The 26,137-nt window shown below is 32.5% G+C and overlaps 5 protein-coding genes across 7 annotated transcripts; 2 read left to right on the top strand and 3 right to left on the bottom strand.

Annotated features, from left to right (window-relative positions):
* Positions 1-1,126: 1,126 nt before the first annotated feature.
* On the bottom strand, positions 1,127-10,889 carry LOC116778863 (DNA ligase 4). Its single transcript, XM_032672916.2, has 14 exons — positions 10,442-10,889; positions 7,500-7,683; positions 7,117-7,426; positions 6,815-6,990; positions 6,464-6,634; positions 5,960-6,155; positions 5,610-5,823; positions 5,414-5,540; positions 4,893-5,010; positions 4,248-4,435; positions 3,218-3,346; positions 2,807-3,074; positions 1,784-2,052; positions 1,127-1,641 (listed from the first exon to the last, which is right to left on the bottom strand). The coding sequence occupies exons 2-14, from the start codon at positions 7,668-7,670 to the stop codon at positions 1,336-1,338; spliced, it is 2,643 nt and encodes an 880-aa protein (XP_032528807.2). The 5' UTR covers positions 7,671-7,683; positions 10,442-10,889; the 3' UTR covers positions 1,127-1,335.
* Positions 7,925-10,448, bottom strand: LOC133320832 (general transcription factor 3C polypeptide 3). Its single transcript, XM_061529671.1, has one exon. It carries the CDS (start codon positions 10,359-10,361, stop codon positions 7,944-7,946), a length of 2,418 nt encoding a protein of 805 aa, XP_061385655.1. The 5' UTR covers positions 10,362-10,448; the 3' UTR covers positions 7,925-7,943.
* A 257-nt stretch (positions 10,890-11,146) lies between the features above and the next one.
* Positions 11,147-13,987, top strand: LOC116779121 (F-box/WD repeat-containing protein 9-like). Its single transcript, XM_032673299.2, has 6 exons — positions 11,147-11,298; positions 11,630-11,771; positions 11,838-12,146; positions 12,336-12,601; positions 12,679-13,219; positions 13,297-13,987. The coding sequence occupies exons 2-6, from the start codon at positions 11,655-11,657 to the stop codon at positions 13,390-13,392; spliced, it is 1,329 nt and encodes a 442-aa protein (XP_032529190.1). The 5' UTR covers positions 11,147-11,298; positions 11,630-11,654; the 3' UTR covers positions 13,393-13,987.
* Positions 13,988-16,012: 2,025 nt separating this feature from the next.
* Positions 16,013-19,502, top strand: LOC116778442 (alpha/beta hydrolase domain-containing protein 17B). Of its 2 annotated transcripts, none has more exons than XM_032672453.2 (5): positions 16,013-16,137; positions 16,219-16,851; positions 18,266-18,398; positions 18,541-18,658; positions 19,362-19,502. In XM_032672453.2, the coding sequence occupies exons 1-4, from the start codon at positions 16,124-16,126 to the stop codon at positions 18,622-18,624; spliced, it is 864 nt and encodes a 287-aa protein (XP_032528344.1). In that variant the 5' UTR covers positions 16,013-16,123; the 3' UTR covers positions 18,625-18,658; positions 19,362-19,502. The 2 variants fall into 2 exon arrangements, with proteins under 2 accessions (XP_032528344.1, XP_061385659.1); XM_061529675.1 differs by having other exon boundaries at positions 16,054-16,100.
* A 2,877-nt stretch (positions 19,503-22,379) lies between these two features.
* Positions 22,380-24,270, bottom strand: LOC116778427 (lipid droplet-associated hydrolase). Of its 2 annotated transcripts, none has more exons than XM_032672434.2 (2): positions 23,606-24,270; positions 22,380-23,533 (listed from the first exon to the last, which is right to left on the bottom strand). In XM_032672434.2, exons 1-2 carry the CDS (start codon positions 23,787-23,789, stop codon positions 22,812-22,814), a joined length of 906 nt encoding a protein of 301 aa, XP_032528325.2. In that variant the 5' UTR covers positions 23,790-24,270; the 3' UTR covers positions 22,380-22,811. The 2 variants fall into 2 exon arrangements, with proteins under 2 accessions (XP_032528325.2, XP_032528333.2); XM_032672442.2 differs by having other exon boundaries at positions 23,678-24,218.
* Positions 24,271-26,137: the final 1,867 nt, after the last annotated feature.

Here is a 26,137-nt window from a genome sequence, read left to right as displayed (position 1 = left end):
TAATATCACAGTTGTTAATATTTAATTTTTTTTTTTTTTATAAACGTAACGCTTTTTCAGTTTTTATTTTTTTAATTTATACAAACACTGTGTTGAAGTTTACAAAAACTATTTATCTTTCTACCTCGTATATTTATCAATTAAAAATATCTTCAAGCGGCTAGTAATATTTTTTTTATATCCGATGTGTGATAGATACATATCAACAAAATTTTCTTAAAACCGGTAAATTGTAAAAAACAACATTAAACCCTGTATACAATGCATTTACTCAGATACCTTATGCTGTTATAAAGCTGCTTTGTACCATCACAGATCATATTAATTAATTTCGCGGCAGAATGCATTTTATCAGATAAATGCCTATTCATGACCAATAAGCCAGTTCTCAATTACAGCGCTCAATGTTAAACAAAGTAGGTGTTTGATTTGTAACAAACGTTTCTGTGTATGCAGTATGCGCTTTTGTTTTTCATTATCACTTCATGTGGCAACATTTATATTGTACAATCAATAAGAAAGGTATTATTATTAACGGCTTGCTTTTAAATGTATTTTTCTTTGAGCTGGACATTAAACAATGGAGCTTTTTTACTATGTCAATGGGATACTCTGCTTAGTAGACATTGAAATTACTTGGGCTATTTTTAAACATCTCTTCGGAATAGTAATTAATCTTTAAATTAAATTTATTATCTTTTCCAGATTCATCTTGTGCGATGATTAAAAGTAGATATTACAGGTCCCGATTCTTATTTTCTATTTTAAACTTCACTGTTTTGTTTTCTTCCACAACGGCTCGGAAGACGACACAAATCTACGGCCATTGTTAATCAGTACCAAAATTCAAAACCGTTCTTATTGTTAAATCTATTTCGACATCATATACGAAAACGTATTTATTGAGAACCTGCAGCTTGTTGGTATGTAGTGTCACGATTAAAATTCAAATTAAGGGTTCCACCATAATTTTTACGATTGAAGCCGTGTTATATCAAATGATTTTTTTCTATTTATAATTTTATTAATGTTATATGTTGTATGCAGATTTGCTAGTTGTTTCGAAGGTCGGTCAAATTGAAAGAGGTGAAATAAAAAAAGGATAGCTGAAAATAAATATAAAAACTTAGTAGAAGCACTTTTATTATCCTCATTACTGTTCTTATTATACTTTAGATCACAAACACTGAAAGTGAACTTATACGATAGAAAAATTAGTACAAAATTATAATTCATTACAATTACATGTATAAATAATCTAGATTATAATAAACAAGTTATATTATAGTAAATAAAAATAAGATTATTAAAATACACACATGTATAATGATATATTTAAATTAGATAATCATCGACAGGAACAAAACTCCTTTTGTTAAAACATTCTTCCAACCATCCATCCGACACTAGAATTCCTTTATCTATTTTGACATTCGCGTCTTTTGACATAACGACGTGCGTCAGTCTGACGTCATCGAGAGAACAGATTTTGGCTCCGAAAAAGGACGCCATAGTTCCGTAAAGCGAATTGTCAATAACGTGAATGAAACAATTCCTCAAAAATGAAAAAGGATTGTTGGCGCCGAATAATTGTTTGTCCAGACAGACTTTTTCTTTTAAAGTTGGATACAACGGGAGCTCCTGTAAGATACGATTAAACATATATTTAAGTCCATTTTTAAAAATAGAATTTGATTTTCATAAGATCATATAAAACCTATTTACTACTTTTTATTTTATTTCGACGGAATCGTTAATACAATTAGCGTGGTAAGTAACAAACCGAATCCATTTTGTCCAGCAGTTTCTTCAATGTTTTTTCATCTATTTCATCCTTGTAACTATCACCGAAGGGATCGTAGTCTAGGCTCAGTTTGAGCTTCGTTTCGGGTTTCATTGATAGCATGTCCAATGGCGACAGGTGACACGGTTCGTCTGTCGCTGGTAGGCTTCTGAGCCAGGCTGTGCTAATGATGTCTAGGTCTTGTGTCTCTATGAGTCTACGGGATCGCGGTGTCATAGTTCCCACTACACAGCACCAAGTATCTGAACCTTGGAGAAGTTTAAAGTTCATGACAATATTTCTCATATATATTCTATTAATATTATTAATTCGAAAGTTTGTGAGAATGTATGGATCGACATCTTTGTTGCTTTTTGTTACGTCTTTTAAAAACTTCCCAATAATGTTTCGTAATCATCTTATTAACATATTGGCTATGTAATATGTCAAAATTTCTTTGTACTTGGTGAAATCTGAGCATAATGGTTGTATTGTTTTTATATATAAGTAAATAATTTACGTAACACAGGCTATACAACGCACTGCCATTTCGTTACCATAATATACTTTTAATAATTTTATTAACCATACATAATTAAATAACATCCTATTTTTATTCGAGAAAATAGCTGCCTATTATCAAACACCGAGGATCCCATCATCAAAAATATAAAATACTACGTCCGTGATCAAATTGTCAGACCTCAAGATACATAGCAGTAAGTAACGTAAGATTTTAAGGAGTTGGCGGTATATGACAAAAACAAGACTAACTGCTAGTCGAAGCTTTGTTAAAATCTATTTATATAAATATCTTAGTGTAACCGAAAACCATACTCTAAATGAAACTAATATTTCCGGATTACTACGCGTATTTTATTATTTTTTAAAACTACACACTCCCGACGGTTCGGTTACTATGCAGCAGCCGAGATCGCGGGCAGACGAGATGTGTAACCATACTTTAGTCACCAATTACAATGTCCATGAGTATTATTCTTTGGCACATACAATGAATCCTACCTGGGTTCTCAACGTGTCTCCCTCCGTGGGACTCTATGACGCGTTTCAATTCTGTTTTCTTACAATCCTCGTCATCCGACAACACACAAAGTTTCTTCCCAAACAAAGCTCGCGATATAACTTGCACGTCTCCAATCGTCTTTGTGCGGAATTTTTCCGGTACTTGGACGGTCTTAGACAGACCGCGCTTGCGTGTTTTAATATAGTTTTGATCTATTTGCGATTCGTTTACGCGCTTCGTACTTAGCTTACTGACCGGGCTTCTGCTCTGTGGGAATGAGGGCTTAGTTAACTTTTTCAAATAGTTCTCCTTGTCAGCTACAATATATCAGATCTACCTTGTTTTACTGGAAAAGATTCAATGTATCGTAAGCTTAATATTTAAGAGGATTTTATATTGATAGTACAAACCACAGCCAGTTGTCTAAGTTCGTGTATTGTGCACACGTCATCGACCGGCTTGTCTGATCTTATATCTTCCACGCGCGGGAATCGCAGCACGTGTGAGTCCCCAACGCTTAACAGCTCGGTGGCACGCACCTTTACAGACGCACACATACACATACAACAAACGCAATGTTCTTTGTATACACAACACGCATACATAGCCATACTCACGCACACACTCATGGCATCGAACCTACCTGCATTCAAAACACGGGAGTTCTGTACATACACGACACACACATAAGCGTATTAACACGCACACTCGCATCTATGAACTTACACGCACACAAAAAACACGCGCGGTGTTCTACACACACAACACACATGCATGATGCACGTAACAACGCACACATTCAAATCAACAAACTCACAGGTGTACAAACAACACACGTAGTGTTTTGTATAAACTGAACACAACACTCATATTCACGCACACATTCACTTGAACTGTATAAATTCAACAAGAAGCCAGAACTCTCGTGAATACAGACAAAATTGGCAAACATTAACTAGATTAGGAACGATAAATATTGATGCAAAAAGGAATTAGTGCATCCATTGCAATATAATGGGTGTAACAATTTCTTCTCCACATCGTATCTCAACATTTATGTGTTGTTTACAATTGTACAAACAAACAAACAAAATAATGAGAACTATGAGTTTCGCGAGTATTCATTGAAATAAAAAAATATTTTGTTATTTATTACGCGATTTTAATTATGACGAGATGACTCATCTCACTTCATCTCGTCTGCCCGTGATCACGGCTGTTGAAAAGTAACCGAAACGTCGGGAGTATGTAGTAAAAATAATGAACATCGCGTAACATATCAGAAAATATTAGTTTTTTCTCAATGAATACTCGCGAAAGTGTTAGTTCTCATTATTTTGTTTGTTTGTACAATTGTAACAAACAAAAACATTGAGAACAGAATTTCAGAAAATAAAACATACAATTGCAATCAAATTATAAAAATATTATTAAACAGACCTGCAATACGATAGAATGTTCTGGAAGTATCCAGAAGTCCGGCTTATCTTTGCCGAAGCGCAGACAGGGAGGCGGAGGTTTTTTCCTATACATACACCAGTTCCGTTCAAGTAATGAACAAACGCGTTCCTTCTCCTCGTGCTTCAGTCCGTTAGACACGCGACCAATGCAGGTCCAGACAGGGTCGCCTTGACGGAAGTCAGTTTTGTATTTATGTTTTACTTATGACTATAGTACAAGACTGAAGCGTATATATGCATATATCTATATAACATGTAAAACGATATTCTGTATACATGTCTGTATAATGTATGTAAGGTTTAGATAAACCTAGCATTAAGACCATCAAAATAAATAAATGTGTGTTTTTTTTTAACAATATGATAAGTAATTTAGAAATAAGTATCAAAAAAAAGTAAGCACAAACAAAGCGTCTATACTTATTTAAAATTTGTACATACCATATACGACGATTTTCTGTTAATTTCTTTTCAAAAAGTATTTAGTTATACGTAAAATATAATTAAAAAAAATAGTTCAGTAAGGCCAAAAATTGTAAGGAATTTGAATTTCGAATGTTATGGTATATTATGTTAGCATATTTTTTTATACATAGGATCATATGACCGTATAATAAAATGGTACCATCATTGTTATCCCGACACGCGACATAGAAACTTTTCGCACGCCCCTGTCTTTTGTTGGTGGCTTCATCAGCACCGACCACCACCAGGTCTAGGTCATTCATGGTGTCGTCCGTATACTGGAATACGGATCCCACACATTTATAAAGGTTCAACACACCGGACGAATGTTTTTATTTATGAATTCATTGACGTAATTAAAAAAAGTATGATTATTTTCACATACATCATTTTGTCTTTGTAGAGAATAGACGTGTCTTTTGGAAAAAATATAATATAGGAATCCTGAAGAAAGCTGATCAAAACCTACAGGAATTTAACAAACCAAGTCCTATATGTTTCACTAAGGCAAGTAATTTCTTTCACATTCAAACAGAATAATAACTTTTGATCCAAAGTGCCAATTTTTCTTTTTGCACTTTTTTGACTGCCTCAACAGGTATTTTTCAAATGCTATATAAGTTTAAACCTGCCAAGAGTTATATTAAATGACCTACAATGATTATAAATTGCAGAACCCACCTCCGGTTTTATTTTGTACCAGCCAGCGTTTCTTTTGTTAGCGATGTAGTATGAATTTATATCTTTAACTACAATACCCTCGTCCTGATTGTCTATGGCATCGTTGACGGCGTCCACAACTTCTGAACTAGAAAATAATTCCAATAAAATCCACTTTTTACAAACAATATATAAAAACTTTTTTGTTATAACCTACCTTTCTTTGATAATTTTTCGCTTGCTATGTTCTATAACACCTCGCTTGTCTATGAATAGATCGTCGAGTATTTTGAGTCGTTCCCGTAAAGGTAAACCGCCCTTATCTGGCGAGCCGATGAGTGGTCTGTCGTTATAATATAGAATATCAAACACGCAAAAGCAAGGGCGGAACGAACTGTTCTCTGTGATTTTCTTAACATCGTATGACATCGCTGAAAAATTTAACATACAACTACAATTCAGATTATACTTCTGTGAACTTGTTTCATGTTATAACATAGAAATGAAATGACCGTAAAATTATTTGAGTAATTGATTACGGGACTAATATTTGTAATACCGTCTCACCTTTGCATCCGAAATAATTATCTATTTTGTGCCAACCCATCATTTCACCGTCAAGAATGAAATTCCTCGCCTCGGGAGCAAAAATATCCTTCAAATACGGCGTTAACATGCCGGAGTCGTAACTTTGCCCATAGTTTTTGGAGTACTTGAAACCTTTCCGTGAAAAGTATTCAAATACGTTGTTATCCATGTGCATCTGAAAAATCATATCATTTTAGTGATCATGAAAATTATAACTAAAGCAAAATCTATCTATCCACTGACTACATCATTTATATTTTCCTTGATAACAGATAGAAACATACAGATTAGACAAAGGTTCATTCTCATCTAGTAAAATTTATTAAGTTAAGGAAATTTTAATAAATTTTAACCAAATGACCCTAATACTTATGCTATACTCTTAAAAACTGACAAAAGATGTACGGTTAAGTTAAAACAGAAGTCACAAATCGGTGAATAGTAAGGACCGCCTCTAGTTGTTCTGCTCTCGTAACGTCTCACCTGGAATCTCTCACCATCAAACTTCTCCTCCATACAGTAGGTCTTCGTCTTATCCAAGACGTGTATGTGTGTGATGTCCAACCTCTCAGACAGCATTGGTCTTACAGCGTAGAACAAATTGACGCCCAGTTCTGATGGTCGAGTGTCGCCATCTTCTAATTCTTCGCACACCTTTTGTTATATAATGATAAAGAAAAACAACACGTCTTAAAGCTAATGTGACCTTGACTTTGACAGTGCGTTTTGGTCGGAAAAAAAAACTGTCTATTGTATAATATTAATGTTGTTTGTTAAGTGTGTGGTACCAATTATACATTATCTGTAATTATTGTATTCGAAAATATGAAATACCTTTAAAATACTGCTGCAGTTCTTGAAGACCTCTGGGGCATCTGGATGGAAAATCCCCAAGATTCTATCTGAACTCATACTTAATTTTAAATCCTTTAATATTATTCTTAGAAGCCATTTGAATTCGATGGCTGTTAGTTTTTTTAAAGCATAACTAAATATATCATCCAATGGAGCTGCAAAAAGAATGCTTTATCAATAATTAGGGCCCAATAATATTGCATATATATAAAATAGCAGTAACAACTTAATCAAAAGTTACTGAGTTTATTGCTTAAAAATAAATTATTATAATGACTCACTTTTATGAACATTATCTACAGTTGCAACAGAGTTAAGTATCTCATTGATCTCTCTGACTGTTAATACTGAATTATTCTGACCAACTCTTTTTTTTATAACGTAAAACGCGACACCAGGGAAGTCGCTATCTAGAACTGAGTTATTTGAAGAACTAAAATGTATCAGTTGTTTCGCATCTGTCGACTCTTTATTGAGAGACAGTACTTTTACCAATAAAGTACTTAGTCTGGTTTCTTTAAGGTTGTAGGGGCCACGTTCCCGATCACAACTTGGCAAGAGCAACCTCAATATGGGGAAAAAAGTAGAGTTCTAAAAAAAAAACTTTTCCATTAGCAGGTACACATGTATTGATAGAAATTTTGTTACATTTATTCACTATTACCTTGGAGCCCTGCGTGTTAGCTAATTTTAACCTAAATTGGTCAACAAAATTTGATAATAGTTTATTTTGTTCTGGTCTGTGTTTCTTCTTCTTCTGCAATTGTTCTAACAATGAACATAGATCACCGAATAATACATCATCCGCTGGAGTAATTACACCAGTTGTATTCATTTCAAACAATACTCTAAAAGTAATAATAATTAAAATATAATTAATTCCTCGGAAACAAGCCATATACTATATATCTTTTAATGTTTGAGATAACTTCACATCACATAGATAATCGTACTAAAATTACATTATAAATGTGATGAGGCCAACGCGATATTGTTAAGCATATCGTGAAAGTTCCATCAATACTCTAATGTTTACTATAAGCAACATGGTTAGGGTTATACTTTTAGGTGTTTGATAGTGAAACAAAATTTTAAAGCAACATTTTATTTAAAATACTAAATACTTAAACATATATCGCCGAGCTAATTCTGGGGATTGGTCTTTATACAATATATACAGATTGTAAGCAGTTTCTTTAGTCAAATCTATAACGCCATGTTCTTCACATTGAGCAAGAGGAGGGCACGCCAGGGCTCGCTCATAGTATTCAATGGCCAGATTATTAATACTCAACATTTGATAAGCTCGCCCTATATTGTAATACGCTTCCTGATCGCACTTTCTCAAATGCTTATACGAAAGCATATAGGATAAGCCCTGTAAAATTAAATTATGATGTCTGTCCACTGTTCTCTGAGCTGCCATGGCCAATATAGTAACAGCTATAAGTAACGCTGACAGAGGCTCTCTGCACTGCTCGTAATATTCAAGAAAGTATTTCAGAGCAACAAGATATCTTCCAGATACTAGGAAATTATTACCCAAAAAAAGATTTTTAACAATATTAAAATCTTTTTGAAACAGTCGCGATAAGAATTTTCCGTGAGTGTTTTCGTCCAAAGAATTAAGGATGAAGCTTAGCAAATTAAAGGATCGTGGTCCGGAATATTTAAGAGAAAAGTCTTTAACAAATCGACAAGCATTCGGGAAGTCTCGGTTAAGAAGACACGCTTGAAAGCAATAAAATTCCATTTCTGGTCGGTAATGCGACAAACCCTTCGATATCATACCCATAAACGTTAATCTTTGCAAAACGCTATAAATTTTGTGCTCCTTTGCTATACTTAAAAGTTCTTTGAACATTGAGAATTCTTCGCTAGGTAAAAGGCTAAAAGATTCTTCTTCAAATTGCAAATCATCCTTATGATAAGGACTTTCGCCTCTCATAGATCGAAAATTGTAAATAAGTTCTACCACACCCTTTGTCCTACAAGCGATTCTTAATTCTTCGGGATGTCTAAATTTTGTCAAATCTCGAGAAAGCAGAGCTTCACCTACCTCCAAATATTTCAACATTCTATTATATTTCTTTAAGTATTGACAATGATCAAACAGTAGATGAGCGCTGACGACAAATTTGTAATCCTGCTGTAGAATGTTCAAAGCGTCATCAATTCTTCCTTTGTTTTCTAGAATTGTAAACAGCTTTCGCCTCGCGTCAGCGTGTTGTGGCACATGTTTTAACACTTTGTAGTATGATTCGATAGCATCATCATGTCTTCCCAACTTGTTCAGGCAATCTGCATATTTAAGCCATACAGCTCCTAAATCAAAGCTAGTATTTTTAATTAGAGGCTCCAATAATTTTATAGCCATCTCATAATGACCAACCGCTGAAAATGCTTCTTCTATATCCATATAGAGATCTCCAGCTTTTTCAACATCACTGCTCAAAAAATCATTAAGCAATGATTGGACTAAATTAAGTGCTCCTAAATGTATAAAGCACACCAATAGTTTACTTTTCAAATCTATAGCTAAGTTATTGGGTATAACACAATTAAGGTAGTGCGTTTGTTCTTCAATATCACCATTAGCATTTTTCACTGTTTGAATTTCAGCTTCAATTTCCACACCTATACTTGAAACAAATACTTCAATACATTTGGTGAACTGCTTTTGAGTAATTAACAGCTCCAAATACATATTAATATCCTCCAATGTAAATAAAGAAAAGCATTTTTTATATGCAATACCCATCACTTCAACTGCTTGTTCAACTTCGGTGCTGTTGTGATATAAAGTTGCAGCCATTTTGGCATACTTCATAATTGTTTCAGCATCACTAGGTCCTAAGGAACGTACAATTTTGTGATAACATTTCACCTTAGATACTTTCAGTGAATTAACGGGAAAGTCCGGTAGTTTTTCTAATTCTGACAACAACTCTAGCCTTTTCAAGTGTGTCTCTAAATTTTGTGGCTCAGATTTTATAGCTTGAGTGTAACAGACCATTTCCTGTTTATAATCACTTCTCTGTCTACATAATGCAGCGAGTCTCCACCATTCACTTTTGTCTGTAAAACTCAAATGTGCAGCAAGCAAAGAAAACTGCAATGATTTATTGGGATCATGTTCGTATATTTGTGCTAAGGTTTGATATGGTTCAGCCGCTGTGGGTTGTTGTTTGATTATTTCATGGCACATACGTTCAGCCATTTCACTATCACCCCTGGCAAGCCTTATATTTGCTTCTCCCATAAGTCCAGATAATGCAGGAAAGAGGCGACGGAACTTGGATTGTCGTTTAAGACCTCTCTTTGAAACTGTCGTAGACATTTCAGCTTCTTCTTCATATTTTTTGGATTCCTCTGGCTCATCTTCATCTTCATCCTCTTCTCCACTATACCATTCACTAGAGTATTGGGAGAAAGACATCTCACCACTTAAAAATTTATTAGTAAGATCTTTATCCACATCCATTTTTTCTTCACTGTCAGTAAGACTTAATTCCGATACGTCCATGTTTATATTAATATAAAACAATATTTCAATATTGTTTGGTAAGAATAGGTCTTGAAATATAAAAATGAATTAGTACTTACTTTTTCCAACTAAATTGATATGAGTAATGTAAAATTACTATAGTTTGAAGTATTTTCAAAATGGGCAGGTTCTTTTTATTCTTTAGAATTTGTTCGACTAAATAATCCCAAATTATTTTTTTGACAATTCATAAAAAAATCCTTTTTCTGCTTTTAAGAAAGAGCACTCGATTGTCAGTAATTATATGGTTTTATTATAACTAGTTATCAGTCTAAATTATATATGATATAGTGTAAATTAGACATAAGGCTAGTAAAAAGTTTAGGAAAAAGTGTCACATTTATTTATTTGCAATAATAGCAAAATCCACGTTAGAATGAGACAAATGTATGTACTTTAAAATGACAACAAAACCAATGTCATCTATGGGTAAATCACAACAAATTTTTTCCAACCCGGGAAAAATAATGCCTATCAATATCAACAAAAAGTTCATAGTTCTCATCTTCGACGATGTTTTAATTCACAAAGTCTATTACAATCAATATTTTTAGACCAAAAGAAATATATGGCAATAGAATTAAACATATTTCTGACTTTAACGTCAATGATGGATTTTTTATAATCCATAGAATGACTTCAAAATTTAATAAAAAAAAAATCTTTAAAATTTAATTTTATAATATTTCCTTTTGTTTCGAGAGATAGTTTTTCGTTGATAATTCGGTAAGAGGATGTTCTACGAGTACTTATAAACTGTTACAAAATCAATACACAAGTGACATGACAATACGAATGACAAGTAACATTGATTGTTGTGAAATTGTTGTTTTTGTTAAGACATATGTTTTTTATTTACTTAATTAAAGGTAACAAAAACAATAGATAATAATTTTAAAGAAATATTTTCGTACAGGTACGGTTTTATGCTAAATAAAAAGTTAAAAACAGTTGTAAAATAAACTCATTTATCGCAATTTCAGCATTTAAGTGATATTTCATCTTATTAGATGCCTATTCTAATTCACTTCACTTCTTAATATGGTTTCGACCTCTAATCTCTATATAAACATATTTTTAATAAAATATTTACTTTTTCTGCCTTGGAAAACTTGACTCTGAGATAACTACCATAAAAAGTTACTTGAAATCGCTTTGTAATTGAATATATTACTCATACACGTTGTCGTCGTCAATAAGATACTTAATACTTATGAAACAAAGAACATAGATGTATCTATTTTTAGGTTCTAAAAAATAATTTAATTGATAATGTGTGACATTCTGCAATCTGTAAGAGAGCAGATATCTAACATAGAAAATAATACTACAGAATGTGAAGATATTTACAATGCAGCTGATGCTTGCCTAGAAAATATGCCACTTGAGGTAATATATAATTGTAATATAACATTTATCTTTTGTATATAATGTCTTAAAATTGAAAAATTGCAGATAATATTGAAAATATGCTCTTATTTGGATGCTGGCTTCATTATAAACACTCTTAGTAAGGTTTGTAGCAGATTTGATGAAATTTTGGCTGATGTTGGCCTTTGGAAGCACAGAGTAAGGAGTAAAGTCCATGGATACTTTCCACCGCTATGTGATATAGATGAAAGTTATGAAGATAGCGATTGGATTGAAATGTGTATTGAGATGGAACATGAGAGAGAGAAGTGGTGTAATGTGGACAAAAGTACAAAACATTTTGTTATAAAGGATGTTCATTATGCATCTGTTGATTCAGTGATTTTAGTTAATGTAAGTGACTGACAGCTTTATCAATATATAAATAATATATATGTTTTTTAATACAAACATTCTAAGCTTTTGAAAAAAATTTATGTCATCAAAAAAATTTTATGTGAACAAAATTATATTTACTATAGTACATAATTCATATTTTAATATATTTCATTTATGATTACTTCAATAGCTTGTTTTTTATAGAAAGGCAATATATGTATATCAGGAGGAAGAGACAGATGTTTAGCTTTGTGGAATGTAGGTGATATAAGGCCGGAGGTAAACAATGAAGAGAGTCTCCTTAAAGACATAAAGCCAACTAAAATCAGACATGATGCTCATACAGGCTGGGTGTGGGATCTTGCCACGGATGAGGTTGATAATGCATCAATTGTTTACTCCGCCTCATGGGATAATACAGTCAAAGCATGGGACATTAGTTCTGGCTTTGAATGTATAGAAACTTTTCCGTAACTATAATTATTTTTTCTTTGTTTTCCCAAAGTTCAATGTATAAATATATTCAAGGTTTATTTAATACTTTTAGTTGTGGAATATCAGCATTGTCACTAGAGGCAGATGGAAAAATAGTTATGGCGGGATTATATTCCAAGAAAATTTTGACATTTGATTTAAGAGTCGGACAGAAACCCGTGCATGTGTACCAGACACATAAAGGTGCAATACTAGCTCTCACAGCCCATAATAATCAAGTTGCTTCCATAAGTGAAGATAAAACATTAGCTGTATATGACAAAGTTGCTGGTAAAATCCTTAAGAGCGATATCAAAATACCATCAGAGAAGGCATATCCTGTTTGCTTGAGTTGGAACACCAACGCCATGTATATTGGAGATTCGAAAGGGGCTCTACATTTTTTTAATCCAAAGGATCAATCTTTTGTCAAATCATATGAACTCTGGCCTGAATCCTGTGTGACGGAACCTCCAAATAAAATAGCCGATTGCTACCAAGGTGAAGCAACACTAATAGCTTGCTCCGATAAAGGTGAAATAAAATTTATGTATAACTCAAACCCACCAGATGAATACAAGACTATACAAACGAGTACTGTGGATGTTACTCAGGTAATATATGCGTATTGTTTATATTGTAAGAAACATTTAGTTTAAAGTATAGTTATAATGGGTACTTATTATTTCAGCTAAGATATCAAAGCGGGATACTTGCTGTGAGTACATGTGACTCGGCCCTTGAATTTTGGATACCCGAAGAACGATTTACATCATCCTTCTTGTAATATATGTTTAGAGTTGACAAAGTTATTTAAATTAATATATGAAATAAATTATTTAATGTGGTAACTAATACGAACAAAATTAATTTTTGTACTGCTACTTATGTTTTTCCTTTTATAAACTACATTTAAACAGTACAAATTGTTTGTTATTTTTTCTGGACAAACTAATAAGTGAATAGTATTTGATATGAGTATTTCTTTGTGACAAGAACTCTTTGGTTGTTTTATTCAAATAATTCTTTTTGTATTATCTGTTAGATGTTTAGTTAATTTTAATGCGAAAGTTTGTGTGTGTGCATCTTACTTGATGGCAGCCTCTTATTCATTACATGACACTTTTGTTATTATAAAATTTTTATAATACCAAGGCTATTACTACTTGTTACATAATGTATAAAAACTATAACGATTACAAGAAGGATGATACTCCTTTAAAAGGTCCATTTATTAAATTCTTACTTCTACTACTTTGCATTTATGAACTTATATCTCCTCTTTAATAAAGTAACAAATATATTATAACAAACTAACGATATATTGAATATTTTTATAAACGTCAGCGATACCATAATAAATGTGATTACAAAAATTAAAATGTCTTTTTCTACGACTCAGTTTAACACGTCTACCCAAATTTTTTTTTCTACTTACATTGAGATATGAAATCGTTTTATTTTCTAATGTTGTCAAGACCGAGGGGACGATAAACTTTTCCAATATACACAGAGATTAAAAGCAAACATTTATCATAACTAAAGGCAATAAGAATATACGGAACCAGAAAACATCACCAAAAATTAATCCCGCGAAAATGTAGAAACCCTTTGAACTGCTGTTTGACACGATTCTAAAATATAATTTAAAAATCATGCGCACTTTCAAATAAAATTTTTGATTGTTCAGAACTTTGTAATGTAATTGGAAAAATAGCTGGACAACCACGAATGTTTTTTAAATAAGTGTAGGAAGATTTTGTCAAACTCTATGCAAATTTTATATTAAAAAAAAAAATCAATGCAATTCGGGAGCCGTGTCTTAGACTTAAACCCGATTTGCTTGTTTGCTGTGGGGTTTTAGAAATTATGTAAATATTTAACCGAGTACCAATCTTTTTGCTAATAGTAAAAATCATTGTGATTTTTATTATATTTACTATGGCTTCAGAAAAAAGTATGCTTCGAGAAATATAATTTCATCAGTCGACTAAGAATATAACGGAAGCCTTTAACAAAAATCAACCAAGCCATCAAGGTCAATAAATATTACGAGCTCACTCGAAATAGGTTCGTCGTGGATTTGTACCCCGTAGAAATGGGAGCGAGAGGTATAACGGCAAAATCTCTCCACAACCTACTAAGAAACTTGGGCCTGTCCAGAACTAATATCAATTTGTTGGTACAACGTACGAATGTACTAGGAACGTACTTCGAAGGCAGCACTAGTATAGTTTCTTTTCAAATTTGGTTAGGTAGAGAGAGGAGTTTGGACGGTGGAGGTGAGCGTTTAACGCGCGTTAAATAGGGGCCCCTTAAACCTACACCTGGGTCGCAAGTCCCAGGTACTGTTGAAGCTCCTCTCCCTGCTGCGCCATTAACCCGGCACCCGCACGCCGAATCCATTGAATGCTAAGAAGTTTCGTCTCTGTCAAATCCCAATACCTAACAACAAAAACCCACAAAACATCCTCTATCCTATTATTGAGAGGGGCAATATTTAGAAACTGTTTAGCCTATTAAAATATGATGGAGATGCCTTAAAACCAATCATAATTCAAATTACAGTAAGAACAAATATTACTTGATCGGTATGCTATCGACAAGGATCCAGATTTAAGTACTATCAATAACATATTCACGAACTGCTCAAAACCATCTTACAGTAACACTGCATAGAGAGAGCCGTTTACGGTGAGAGCCGGTTCACCTATTACCAATATCAGTAGAACTAAAGGACCTTTATAATTAATAATTTTAAATATAGATTTATGAAGGATTTTCAAAAAACAGCTACATCTTTTTACAGATTGGTATTTTTTTTATCTTCCTATTTAGAACTTATTTAGAACCTATATAAAACTTAAATTTAGAACTTATTTAGAACTTATATAATACTATTTAGAACTCCACATAAGTTATTAGCTAGGAGAATTTTCTAGTTTAAATCATATTTAACAAAAATTCCAGAACTTACTTTTTCATTAATTCAGTAAAGCAAAATATGATTGTGAAAGAGTAACAAATATTCAAAAATGTAAATTTTTCATATTTTTTTTCGATGGATATATTTTTCAAAATCGATCAAATTCAAAAATTTGCACTTTCAATGTGGAGGGTTAGCATAATATATCAAGACTAATAAAAGTAACAAAGGTGATAATTACTTTAATTTTTTATTAATCTAAGAAATATATTCCAGCAATATAATAATTATTACTTAATGTAAAAATTATCAAATTACTTTAATCCTCTATTTTAAAAGAAATTAAAGACAAAAATGGCTCGGAAAAAAGACTGTCATAGAAAACAATAAAACATTCAATTATTTTAATTATTAATTTTTTTGAAATTCTAAATCAATCTGTCAAAACCGTAAAAAATATTCATTTTTAAACGAAGCCGAAGGCTTGAAGGACTCCCTCCAAGGCCTATTAAATAAAAAAAGTAAATACTATTAAAAATGGCTGAAATGTTGTTCAACTGTCAAAATCAGTGAGATTTCTTTTATTTTTACAATGACCTGTAATTCGTGAGTTGTGATTTGTTATGAATAATGTTTGAATGATTATTTAGATGTCATACAATAAAATTTCACTATGAACGGGTTAAGTTTCAGTGAACTCTGTTGCCTGTTTTGTTGTCCGCCATGCCCAGGAAAAATCGCTGCTAAGCTTGCATTCTTACCTCCCGAACCCACGTATGCATTCACACCTGACGAGACTGGATCAAAATTTTCGTTGACTCTCACCGAACGGGCCGAATGGCAATATTCAGAACGCGAAAAAGAGAATATCGAAGGTTTCTACTCTCGAACATCAAGAGGCAACAGAATAGCTTGCCTCTTTGTTCGATGCAGCCCCAACGCAAGGTTCACTATACTTTTCTCGCATGGAAACGCTGTAGATCTGGGACAAATGAGTAGTTTCTATTTAGGTTTAGGTACTAGAATAAATTGTAACATATTCAGTTATGACTATTCTGGATATGGAGTTAGTGGTGGGAAGCCATCAGAAAAGAATTTGTATGCGGATATCGACGCAGCGTGGCAGGCGTTACGGACTCGGTATGGAATAAGCCCAGAAAACATCATACTATATGGGCAGAGTATTGGCACAGTTCCCACAGTGGACCTCGCTGCTCGTTATGAAGTTGGAGCTGTTGTGCTACATTCACCGTTGATGTCAGGCATGCGAGTCGCTTTTCCCAATACTAAAAGGACCTGGTTTTTTGATGCCTTCCCAAGGTTAGCTATGAAATTTTATTGCATTATGTTCAATATTATACTAAAAAAACATATTGATTGATGAGTCACTAATGAATAAACAAATAATAATATATTTAAATTAATCAAATTAATTAGTGAACAAAGGCATCAATGTCGATTTTGTTATTTATTTGAATGATATGAGTAATGTTACAGAAGCATTCGAGTAGTATTTACAATTTTTGCTTCAAAAATTAATTATAAACCAAAGAAATAAAAACCTTTTTTATTATCATAGAAATATACAGGAATACATATTATGAATTTATGAGTCAGTACTAAGTTGACTTTTGTGCTTTTAATTTTTTTACTTCAAGCGCTGTACAATACTTTATCCCATTTCGTTCCACATAATAAGTATTAATCTCATTGTTTTACAAGAAAGAACCTGAATATATAAAATTGGTGTGATCAATTTTTTTTTTTAATATTACGTGATTGTACAAAATGCAATATTTATATAACTTGTCATCTAAATAAAATATCCTCTATAAATGTTTGTCATTCAAAAATGATGTAGTGAAGGTACATGTTATTTGTGACAATCAAAACACATCATTCCTTATGATTTATTATATATTACAACAGAGTATACATATAATGAGATCTAAGACTTTCGCGAGTTTTATTCATTTAAATGAAACTAATATTTTTCGGATATACTACGCGTTCGTTATTTTTTGTTAAAACTACATACTCCCAACGTTTCGGTTACTTTCCATCAACCGTGATCACGGGCAGACGGGATATGAGTGCGAACCAACTGACAGACACATAGTATATCTGAAAAATATTAGTTTCATTTAAAAGAGTATACATTAGTTTTCAATGTATTACAATGTATTGTAGCTTTTAATTGGACCCTTTCGTATTTATATGGAATATCTGATAAGAGCATAATTAACCATATTCTGATAATTATATAAAATTTTCCTTTACATCAATTTTATATGACCATTTCCATAAATTCTTATCTCGTGCCACAGCACAATCACAACATTCAATGATAACATTTTATATATGGGCAAAGTTTTCACCGTCTGCATACTATATAATGTTTTGAAATTTCATAAATTTTTACCAATAATTACTATAAAAATATATCACCTGATTTCTCTGTCTATATTTTTATATATTTGTTATCGTTCCAAGGTAAATAACAATTCTTATCACTATTCTTAACGAATGCCGAGTTTTTATTTTCAATACACATTAAGAATAATATATGCAATTAAAGTTATAAGCATAGTTAATTTTTAATAGGGATCAAGTTAGTTACTTTTTTATATGTAAATTATCAGTTGATGTGACTAATTCTACACAAATTTCGTTTTCTGTTTGAATTTATAATAAATGTATTGAAGTTATATTAACGAATGATATTATTTTGTAGTATCGACAAAATCCCCAAGGTGACATCACCAGTGCTTGTGATCCACGGTACAGAGGATGAGGTGATAGACTTCTCCCACGGACTCGCCATATACGAGCGCTGCCCACGTGCCGTTGAACCGCTTTGGGTTGAGGTGAGATCATTCATCGGTAGATATTACAGTAAATAAATATAAATGTATACATAGATATATTTATTGCTCAAGTAAGTTCTTCACTGTCTCATGGAATATATATAGGAATATTTTTAATTTGTATAATATTGTTATATTATAGGGCGCCGGCCATAATGATGTGGAGCTATTCAATCAGTACCTGGAGAGACTGAAGCGTTTTGTTTCGGTGGAGTTGCTCAACTGACAAAGACTGCCGGCCTCAGGCCAGACGAATCAAGGTATGGTGATATACACAAAACGATTTACATATTTATAATAATTCATAAGAAGTACCTAACATTATAAAGTTACCATAGTGAAGCCAATGAAACAAGATAAATTTTATCAATAAACCTACTATATATTTATTAAGTTCAAGTTATACTAGCTATCTTATACATGGTCAATTTTATATTAGTATAAATAGTGTGAATTTTATATTAAATGGTACGAAACAAAAATAATTGTTTCCATGAAAATTTAAATATTTATATAATATGGTATGTTAGAGGGACAAAAATATATGTATTTTTTGTTCCTTTCGCAACTAGATATTTATATCTTTATTTTTAGATTTTAGTCAAGGCTGAATAATCTTGGGCAGAAGCCATTGGTTACAAAAAAAATCTTTTGTTTTGGTCACAAAAGTATCATATTTTATATCAACAGCACAAACCAAACATGTTGGTTCAGTTAACAATGAGCCATTAAAATGAGTTACATTTCTGCAAAAAAAAAATTGTAAAAAAAATCAATGAAACCAGCATTAATAAATTATTTAGAGTTATTTAAACTCATCTTAAGTTGGTAAATTGTGTCTGATTTTAGCTGTTCTGATAAATAATCTCAATAATATAGGGCAAACAGAAAAAATAAGGTTTAAACTTGTTGAATTTGTTCCACTTTATTGTTGTACGATTAAAGAAAAAGTAAACGTTACAGGAGATGAACACAATATCGTATCAACTGTGAGCTCCGGGACATCGAGTTCGGCTACCGAGAGACTCCTCTAGCTAGCGGGGGCCGGGCCCAGTCGGGCCGGCCCCGAAAAACATGTAACTAAGATAGACGCGCCCGCCGCCAGCGACGATGGCCCGCGCAGTCCTCGGCCGACTATCCCCACGTCCGCCGCTCACAACATCAGCATCAGCGTCACCGACGCCGACTCCCCGTGCGTCACCCGCCGCCGTAACCATCTGCGATCACTCAGCGACGTGACTCCCGCTGCTCGCTCCCCAGTAGCCCGCGCGCGCTCACACTCGGAGCGACCGCGGGCCTCGGCCGGGCCCTCCCCAACTCCCTCCGCCGCCCCCTCCAGCGCCCCTTCTCCCCGCCGCTTGCCCGTGCCGCCGGTCCGCACCCCTCACTCGCCCCACTCTCCACGACCCACACACACGTCGCCCACCTTGCGGCCCCGCGCCGTGCGCAGCGAACGTTCCTCGCCGGACGCCTCGCTCCACATGCTGTCGGACGAGCCGCGATCTCGCCCCGATCTGGACCCGTGGCGCAAAATGAGCGACATGGACCTTGGGCGGGCGGGGAGGACGGGTCGCCAGGGACGAACCGTGGCACGCAGGTCGCTGGACGCTCCGAATGCGCCGGCTACATCGCGGCCTCTCGACCCTTGGGTGAGGAAGGCTCGGCGGGCTGCCTCTCGCGACGAAGTGTGTGAGACGAGACCTCGCCGCGGGCGGTTGGAGCGGTCGGCGGTGGTGCAGTGCGAGTCTTGCGGCGGTGGTGGCGGCGGGTGTGAGTGTTGGCGCGGCCGTGAGACGTGCACGTGCTCGCCGTGGACGTCTCCGGCGCGTGTGACGGTCAACACTCAGCGAGCTCTGTCCCAGGAGGAGGGCCGTCCTCGACGTCTGTACAAGTCTTCGTCCCAGAAGGCCATTTCCATTTCGTCGTCGGAGTGCGAGACGCGCGTGCAGGACCCTCTGCTGGAGACCACGTGCTGAGCTCTCTCGGAGTACGAGTATTATTAGTGCGAATTTTTTTATATCCCCCCCTAGAGGTAAGGTTTCCAAATTGTCGTTGTATTATATATCTATACTACAGTGTTACGGTACGTTACGGTATGGTTATGGTGATGTATGTTTTCTATGATATTGTAATTATCTTTAAACGAGAGAGGTTGTGCGCAAAACATACGAGTGCCGAATGTATCGACGATTGCATTTTAATTGTAAATCATAATTATATTATAGATTATAAATTATAATACATAGTAGGTGTAATTACTTAAAATGTCGGTATTGAATGTCATAACGCTATCTATCTTGCTAGTTCCTATGTTACAAACAAACTGAATCCGAAATATTATATGCGTTTTAAAAAAATAATTTTTATTTAATTCTATGTAGTTCGTATTTAATAATATATATATATATGTACATTATAATAGAAGAAAAGATCAAAATTAAAATGTGTACAACATAATGTCATAGTGTATAGGAAAATCCAAATTTATAAACATTATGTATTAAAGATAAATTAATGTATGTACAACTTTATAAAATGTTGCCGGTATATATAAAACATAGACAATTAATAAATATTCATTTTAATCATAATCTTTCTAATGACAATTTAATTTTTAACATAAAACAAACACATAGATAAGTTTAAGAAAAGACTTATTGTGGAATGTCTAGTTCTCATATATATATATTTATACTTAATTTTTTTTATTTAATATTATATTTGGTATTTGATTTAATTATGCAATTGTTACTTTAAGCCTTTTGGGAGAGTGATGTATATGAATTGATATAGTATGTTTTTATGTAACTATCGTGTTTCATGTTGATATTCTCTTAGTTTATATAAAAGAATAACCTTAAAAAGATATGAATTATTTTTTTTTCACAATTTTACGTACAACAGGGAAATTGAACAGCTTTTATTTACATAGTACCTCATTATTAGTAATAATTTTGCAGTAAATTTTTTTTTTTTTTAATCCGCCAGCTTAGTCAATTGGTCTTCCAATTTTAAATATAATAAATGATTACATAATGTCGTAATGTGTCAAGAATATTATTTTGAACGAATTATTGCTCTATCTTTACTTATTAAAAGAAATGTTTTAATTGAATTCGGAATTTAAAAAAAAAGTTATACTGAAGTGAAAATCTACAGATTTTTTAATCTTTCATTTATTTGGTAGTTCTGTATGAGATTTGCGCCATCTATTGGTTTCCTTGTTTCACCATTGATGTGTTCTTACACTGATTATAACAAAGAATTAATTTAATTATTATGTAGACTGTTTAATGAAAAAAATTATATGCAATTTAAATCTCTTTTTTTTATTCATTTATTGTTTTATACTCATTTTAATATAATTTTTGTCATATATTATTTATAAAAACATATCACAAAATTTTAATGATCATTGTGTAATAAATGTCAGGTTATTATTGAACATTGTGTACATTGTCACCGAGGCTAACCCTAAATATGTAATGTTGAATGTATAAGTTGTGACAATTTGTGGTATTGTTAGCTTTCATAAAACTTATATATATTTCAGTGTACTTAGTTCAAGTCGGCATCTTCACACTCAATATAGAGTGTTAACAATTTTCATTCACAGAAATTCACTAATTTGTCTTAGTTATTGAATGAGCGACTGGAAATCTCTGTACATGGTGAGTTGATGCAAACTTGGACTAAGCATTCAGTACTCATGATAATATTGAAGAGTGTGTAATGTAATTTAACTGAAAGAGTAAATTTACTATGTAATCGTACAAATAATTTTCTTTTCAAAAACCCTCTGTATGCATTAAATTTGGATCTGTTCGAATTGAAAGTGACTCGTCTGTAATATGCATAGTAATTTAACATATAATGAAGAACAATAAAATTGAATTTATTAAATAATATCACAGCTTCGTTGGAAATGAGGGATACTGATTATTGTCAAAAAGATTTTAGTACAACTAAGTTAAAAAAAAATAGTTAGAAGGAAATCTTTATTAAATAATCATAAATAGCCCAACTTATATTTAAAAGATAAAAAAAATATTCTGACAAAAGAACCCACTAACAGATATCATTTCTATTATCTAAGATGTTTAAAAAAGACCATGCCCATTCTAGTGCCATTTCTACCAATTTTTTCCCCATTTTCAGGTACTTATAAAACATGTGTTTTCATCAACTAGAATATAAATAAATTCTTGGACTGTAAACATTGTAACAGCTTCATGTATTTATTGTGAATGTGTTAAAGATAAAATAATGATGTTAAGGTGCTTTTTTCACAAAATTAATGTATTCCATTGTTGTTGACAATGTGTAATATAATGTTTATACTTATATGGTTTCAATAAATTTAAGTGCACATATCCGATAACATAGTATTTATTGCTTATGATATACTAGGGCCTATTGGGCTGATGATTTTTGCTCCTTTATATGATTCGACACCATCTCGGCTACTATTTGTGATGATTTCAATACAAAACTGTGTGCAACATTGGCAGCTTCGACCATCCTGAGATGTGGATGTTGTTTTTTTAATTCGGCCATATAATCAAGAGGTGCCCAACCATCGAAACAGGAATAGATAACATTACACGTTTTTGTTATCTTATGTATGGCTTCATTGTTAAGTGATCTTACATTATCCATCTCATCAAATGCTAGGAAAAATACTTTCTCTAATATTCTTGGGTCAATAACCTTTTTTATTCTTTCATTATAGAACAAAGGTAGTGAATGTAGCATAAGATATATGTTTAACAAGAAATTTATAAGAAAATTTGGAAATAAACTTAATATCTGACACAGGAATAGTATAACACAGTGCATCCGCTTAACAAAACCGTTTATAAATCTTCCATTTTTTGTTTCCGCCATATTTTGTAGAGTTGGAAATAATAAATTAACAGTGGAAACTCTGTTTAAAATGTCATTATTATTATGTAACAATTCTACTATCATCCAAGAACCAATGGAGTGACCAATAAAATGAAATTTACTTTTTTTGTCCACATAGTTCTCTATTAAGTCTAATTTGTGCTTCAACTGTCCTTGTAAATTGTATAAGTCTTTGTTTTTTTCTGTAATGGCTTCATTATCAAGGGAAAACTCGTGACCAGCTTGACCTACAAGAAAATTTATATAAAATCGCTAATAACACTGAAGAAGAAAAGTTATCTTTAAGTTTAACTACTCACCTACAACAATAACAGGTAAATTTAAAGTTTTATGCATCTCTTCAGCAAATTCAATGTAAAAATCTGAAATACCTGGATTTCCTGTTACACAAAAAATAACTTCTTTCCCATTCGCTTCAAATGGATTTCCCCATGTTAGAATGGGTGTATTTACTTTATTAAGAGTTTTATTTAGACACATCATTTTGAATTTTTATTACAGCACAAGATAAATTAAAACGAAGTACAAATTGTATTTCACTACCTACATATATTAATTACTATCTATACAACAAGACTGTGTACTACAGACGTTTTAACTTTAACAATTTATTAACTTAAGGTTTATAAACAACACTAATAAAAAGAACGATTATCAATGTTTTTCATAACCAGTTCATACGTATATTATGAAGTAATATTTTAATAAAAAATATAATTCCAATTTGACACAATCCTTTTTAATCATTATTTTCATCCATGACCTGGGTCAAAACAAAGTTGTAATTTGTAGGTACCTGCCACCAGGTACCGTAAAGTTTACTCAATTTCATGGGTTATCTGTCAAAGTCACAGACTGGATAAAACAAAATTAAAAATTCAATTTACACATAATTTCTTATTAAAGAAAAGGTATAATGATTATTTATAAATTTCTGAAGGACTTCCCAAACCCTGTATTTGATATATTTAATAGAACAAAGAATAACATCAACAGTTTAGACTGATGCTTAAGTCTGCTTAACAATATACATTTTATCTGTTACAGAAAATTACATTTTACAGCATCCTAAATGTTATAATTATAACTAAAGAGAATTGTTTATTAAATAAATGTTTGGTTAAGCATTTTAGTAGAAGGCTTTATAAAAATAAAAAAAAAATTGAAAAATTCATAATGAGTGACATCTTATGGAAAAGCAGTCATCTTCAAAAAGTATCGAACAGCAAATAAAAATCGCATTTTTTTTGCAACATCGAAACTACCATTCATAAAAACCTTAATGTCAAACTAAGTTACTAATGTAATAAAACAAATGGTTAATACTAGTAACATATTTTTATTGGATTAATTTTAGTGTGTTTTAACTAATAAATCTTTTTTGGTTAATTATTGCTACAACTTCCGTTGCCTAGCAACCAAAGATGGTTTAACTGATTGTTAGAAATATATTGTTATATATCTCTTTTTAGATCTATTAACAAAGTTCCTAATCGTGACTTCAGTCGAGGCTGTAAAATTTTATTTCATCTAAAAGTTAATCCCGGATCGTGTCTCCTAAATTCTACACGACACTGGCAGATTATACTGTGCACATCTTTGTACGGATGAAGGGAGTATTTTAAACAAACAAACAAAAATATCTCATAAAATTTGTCAATGTATTTTCAATTGTTACGCGTATTTTAATGCCAATAAGTAATTTTTTTCTATGCGTCATTGTAGTTATTTGGCCAAAAATAACCCTTACTTAAATAATTCTATGCTGGCACACAAACTAATATTTTTTTACTTTTTGACACTGATCCATGTCATGAACCCATACACTCCAGCAAATGATGTAAATCCATTTTAATTGTCATGCACAATTAAGTACTAGATGAGCTACAGATCACTTATATATAAGCTAATACTTTGTTTGGAAATTATTTTATGTATTAAATCTAGAATAGGGATTCCATTTTCAGAAAGGATGGGTACTATAAGGTCAGTCTTGTGAACTATAGGTTGAGAAAAAAAATGTTTATAAAAAAGTATTAATATTTACATAAGGTTAGTTTTGTAGGGATTTATTTCTTCATTTCAAAGGATAAACACTTACAACAAGGAGTTATACAATAATATTATTTTACTACATTTATAACTTGTAAAGTTGTATAACTCATTTACTGTCACTGTCTCCATTGATTTATAAAAAAAAATGGTTTAAGTTTTTCACTACAAGTAGATAAATATTTTACAAGGTATCTGAATTATTTCTAAGCGAAGATGATAATACTTAATAATGATGATATACCTACTTAAATTTCTATGCAAAACTGTTCACAACTTTAAAAAGCAATTAAAAACTGAGATATTTAAATGATTTATTTAGAAACAAATTTTAATGATAAATCCAATTTATTAATATTTCTTTGCTTAAAACCATACTCAAAATACTAAGGTTTCGCATAATATAATTTATCAGTTTAAAAAAAAATTATATATATATATTCTATATTTAAATTTCAATCAGAGCAGTACTTATTCACCAGACAACTTTTAAGAAATGTATAATTTGACTGCAAGTCTTTTAATATACTGAAATTGATAAACCAAATCAGAGTTGAGTCTCCGTAGCCCTCGATAGATTTAATGCAATATAAGTCATTTTTACTCAAAACACCTTTATTAACAATAGGTCTGTCCCTAAAACTTTGTTTCTCTGGTCTTATAATAACATGTGATTGTTGTCTAGTTGGAATTGATTTTGTCGTCAATTTTTTGGGACTTGCTTTGCTGATCCACTTAAATTGTATCATATCGAAACGGTGATCATTTTCATACGCGGG

This window comes from Danaus plexippus, chromosome 6, assembly GCF_018135715.1.
Source record: "Danaus plexippus chromosome 6, MEX_DaPlex, whole genome shotgun sequence".
Taxonomy (NCBI): Eukaryota; Metazoa; Arthropoda; class Insecta; order Lepidoptera; family Nymphalidae; genus Danaus; species Danaus plexippus.
The sequence above is the reverse complement of the archived record's forward strand: the minus strand, read 5'-3'. Positions and strand labels throughout refer to the sequence as shown.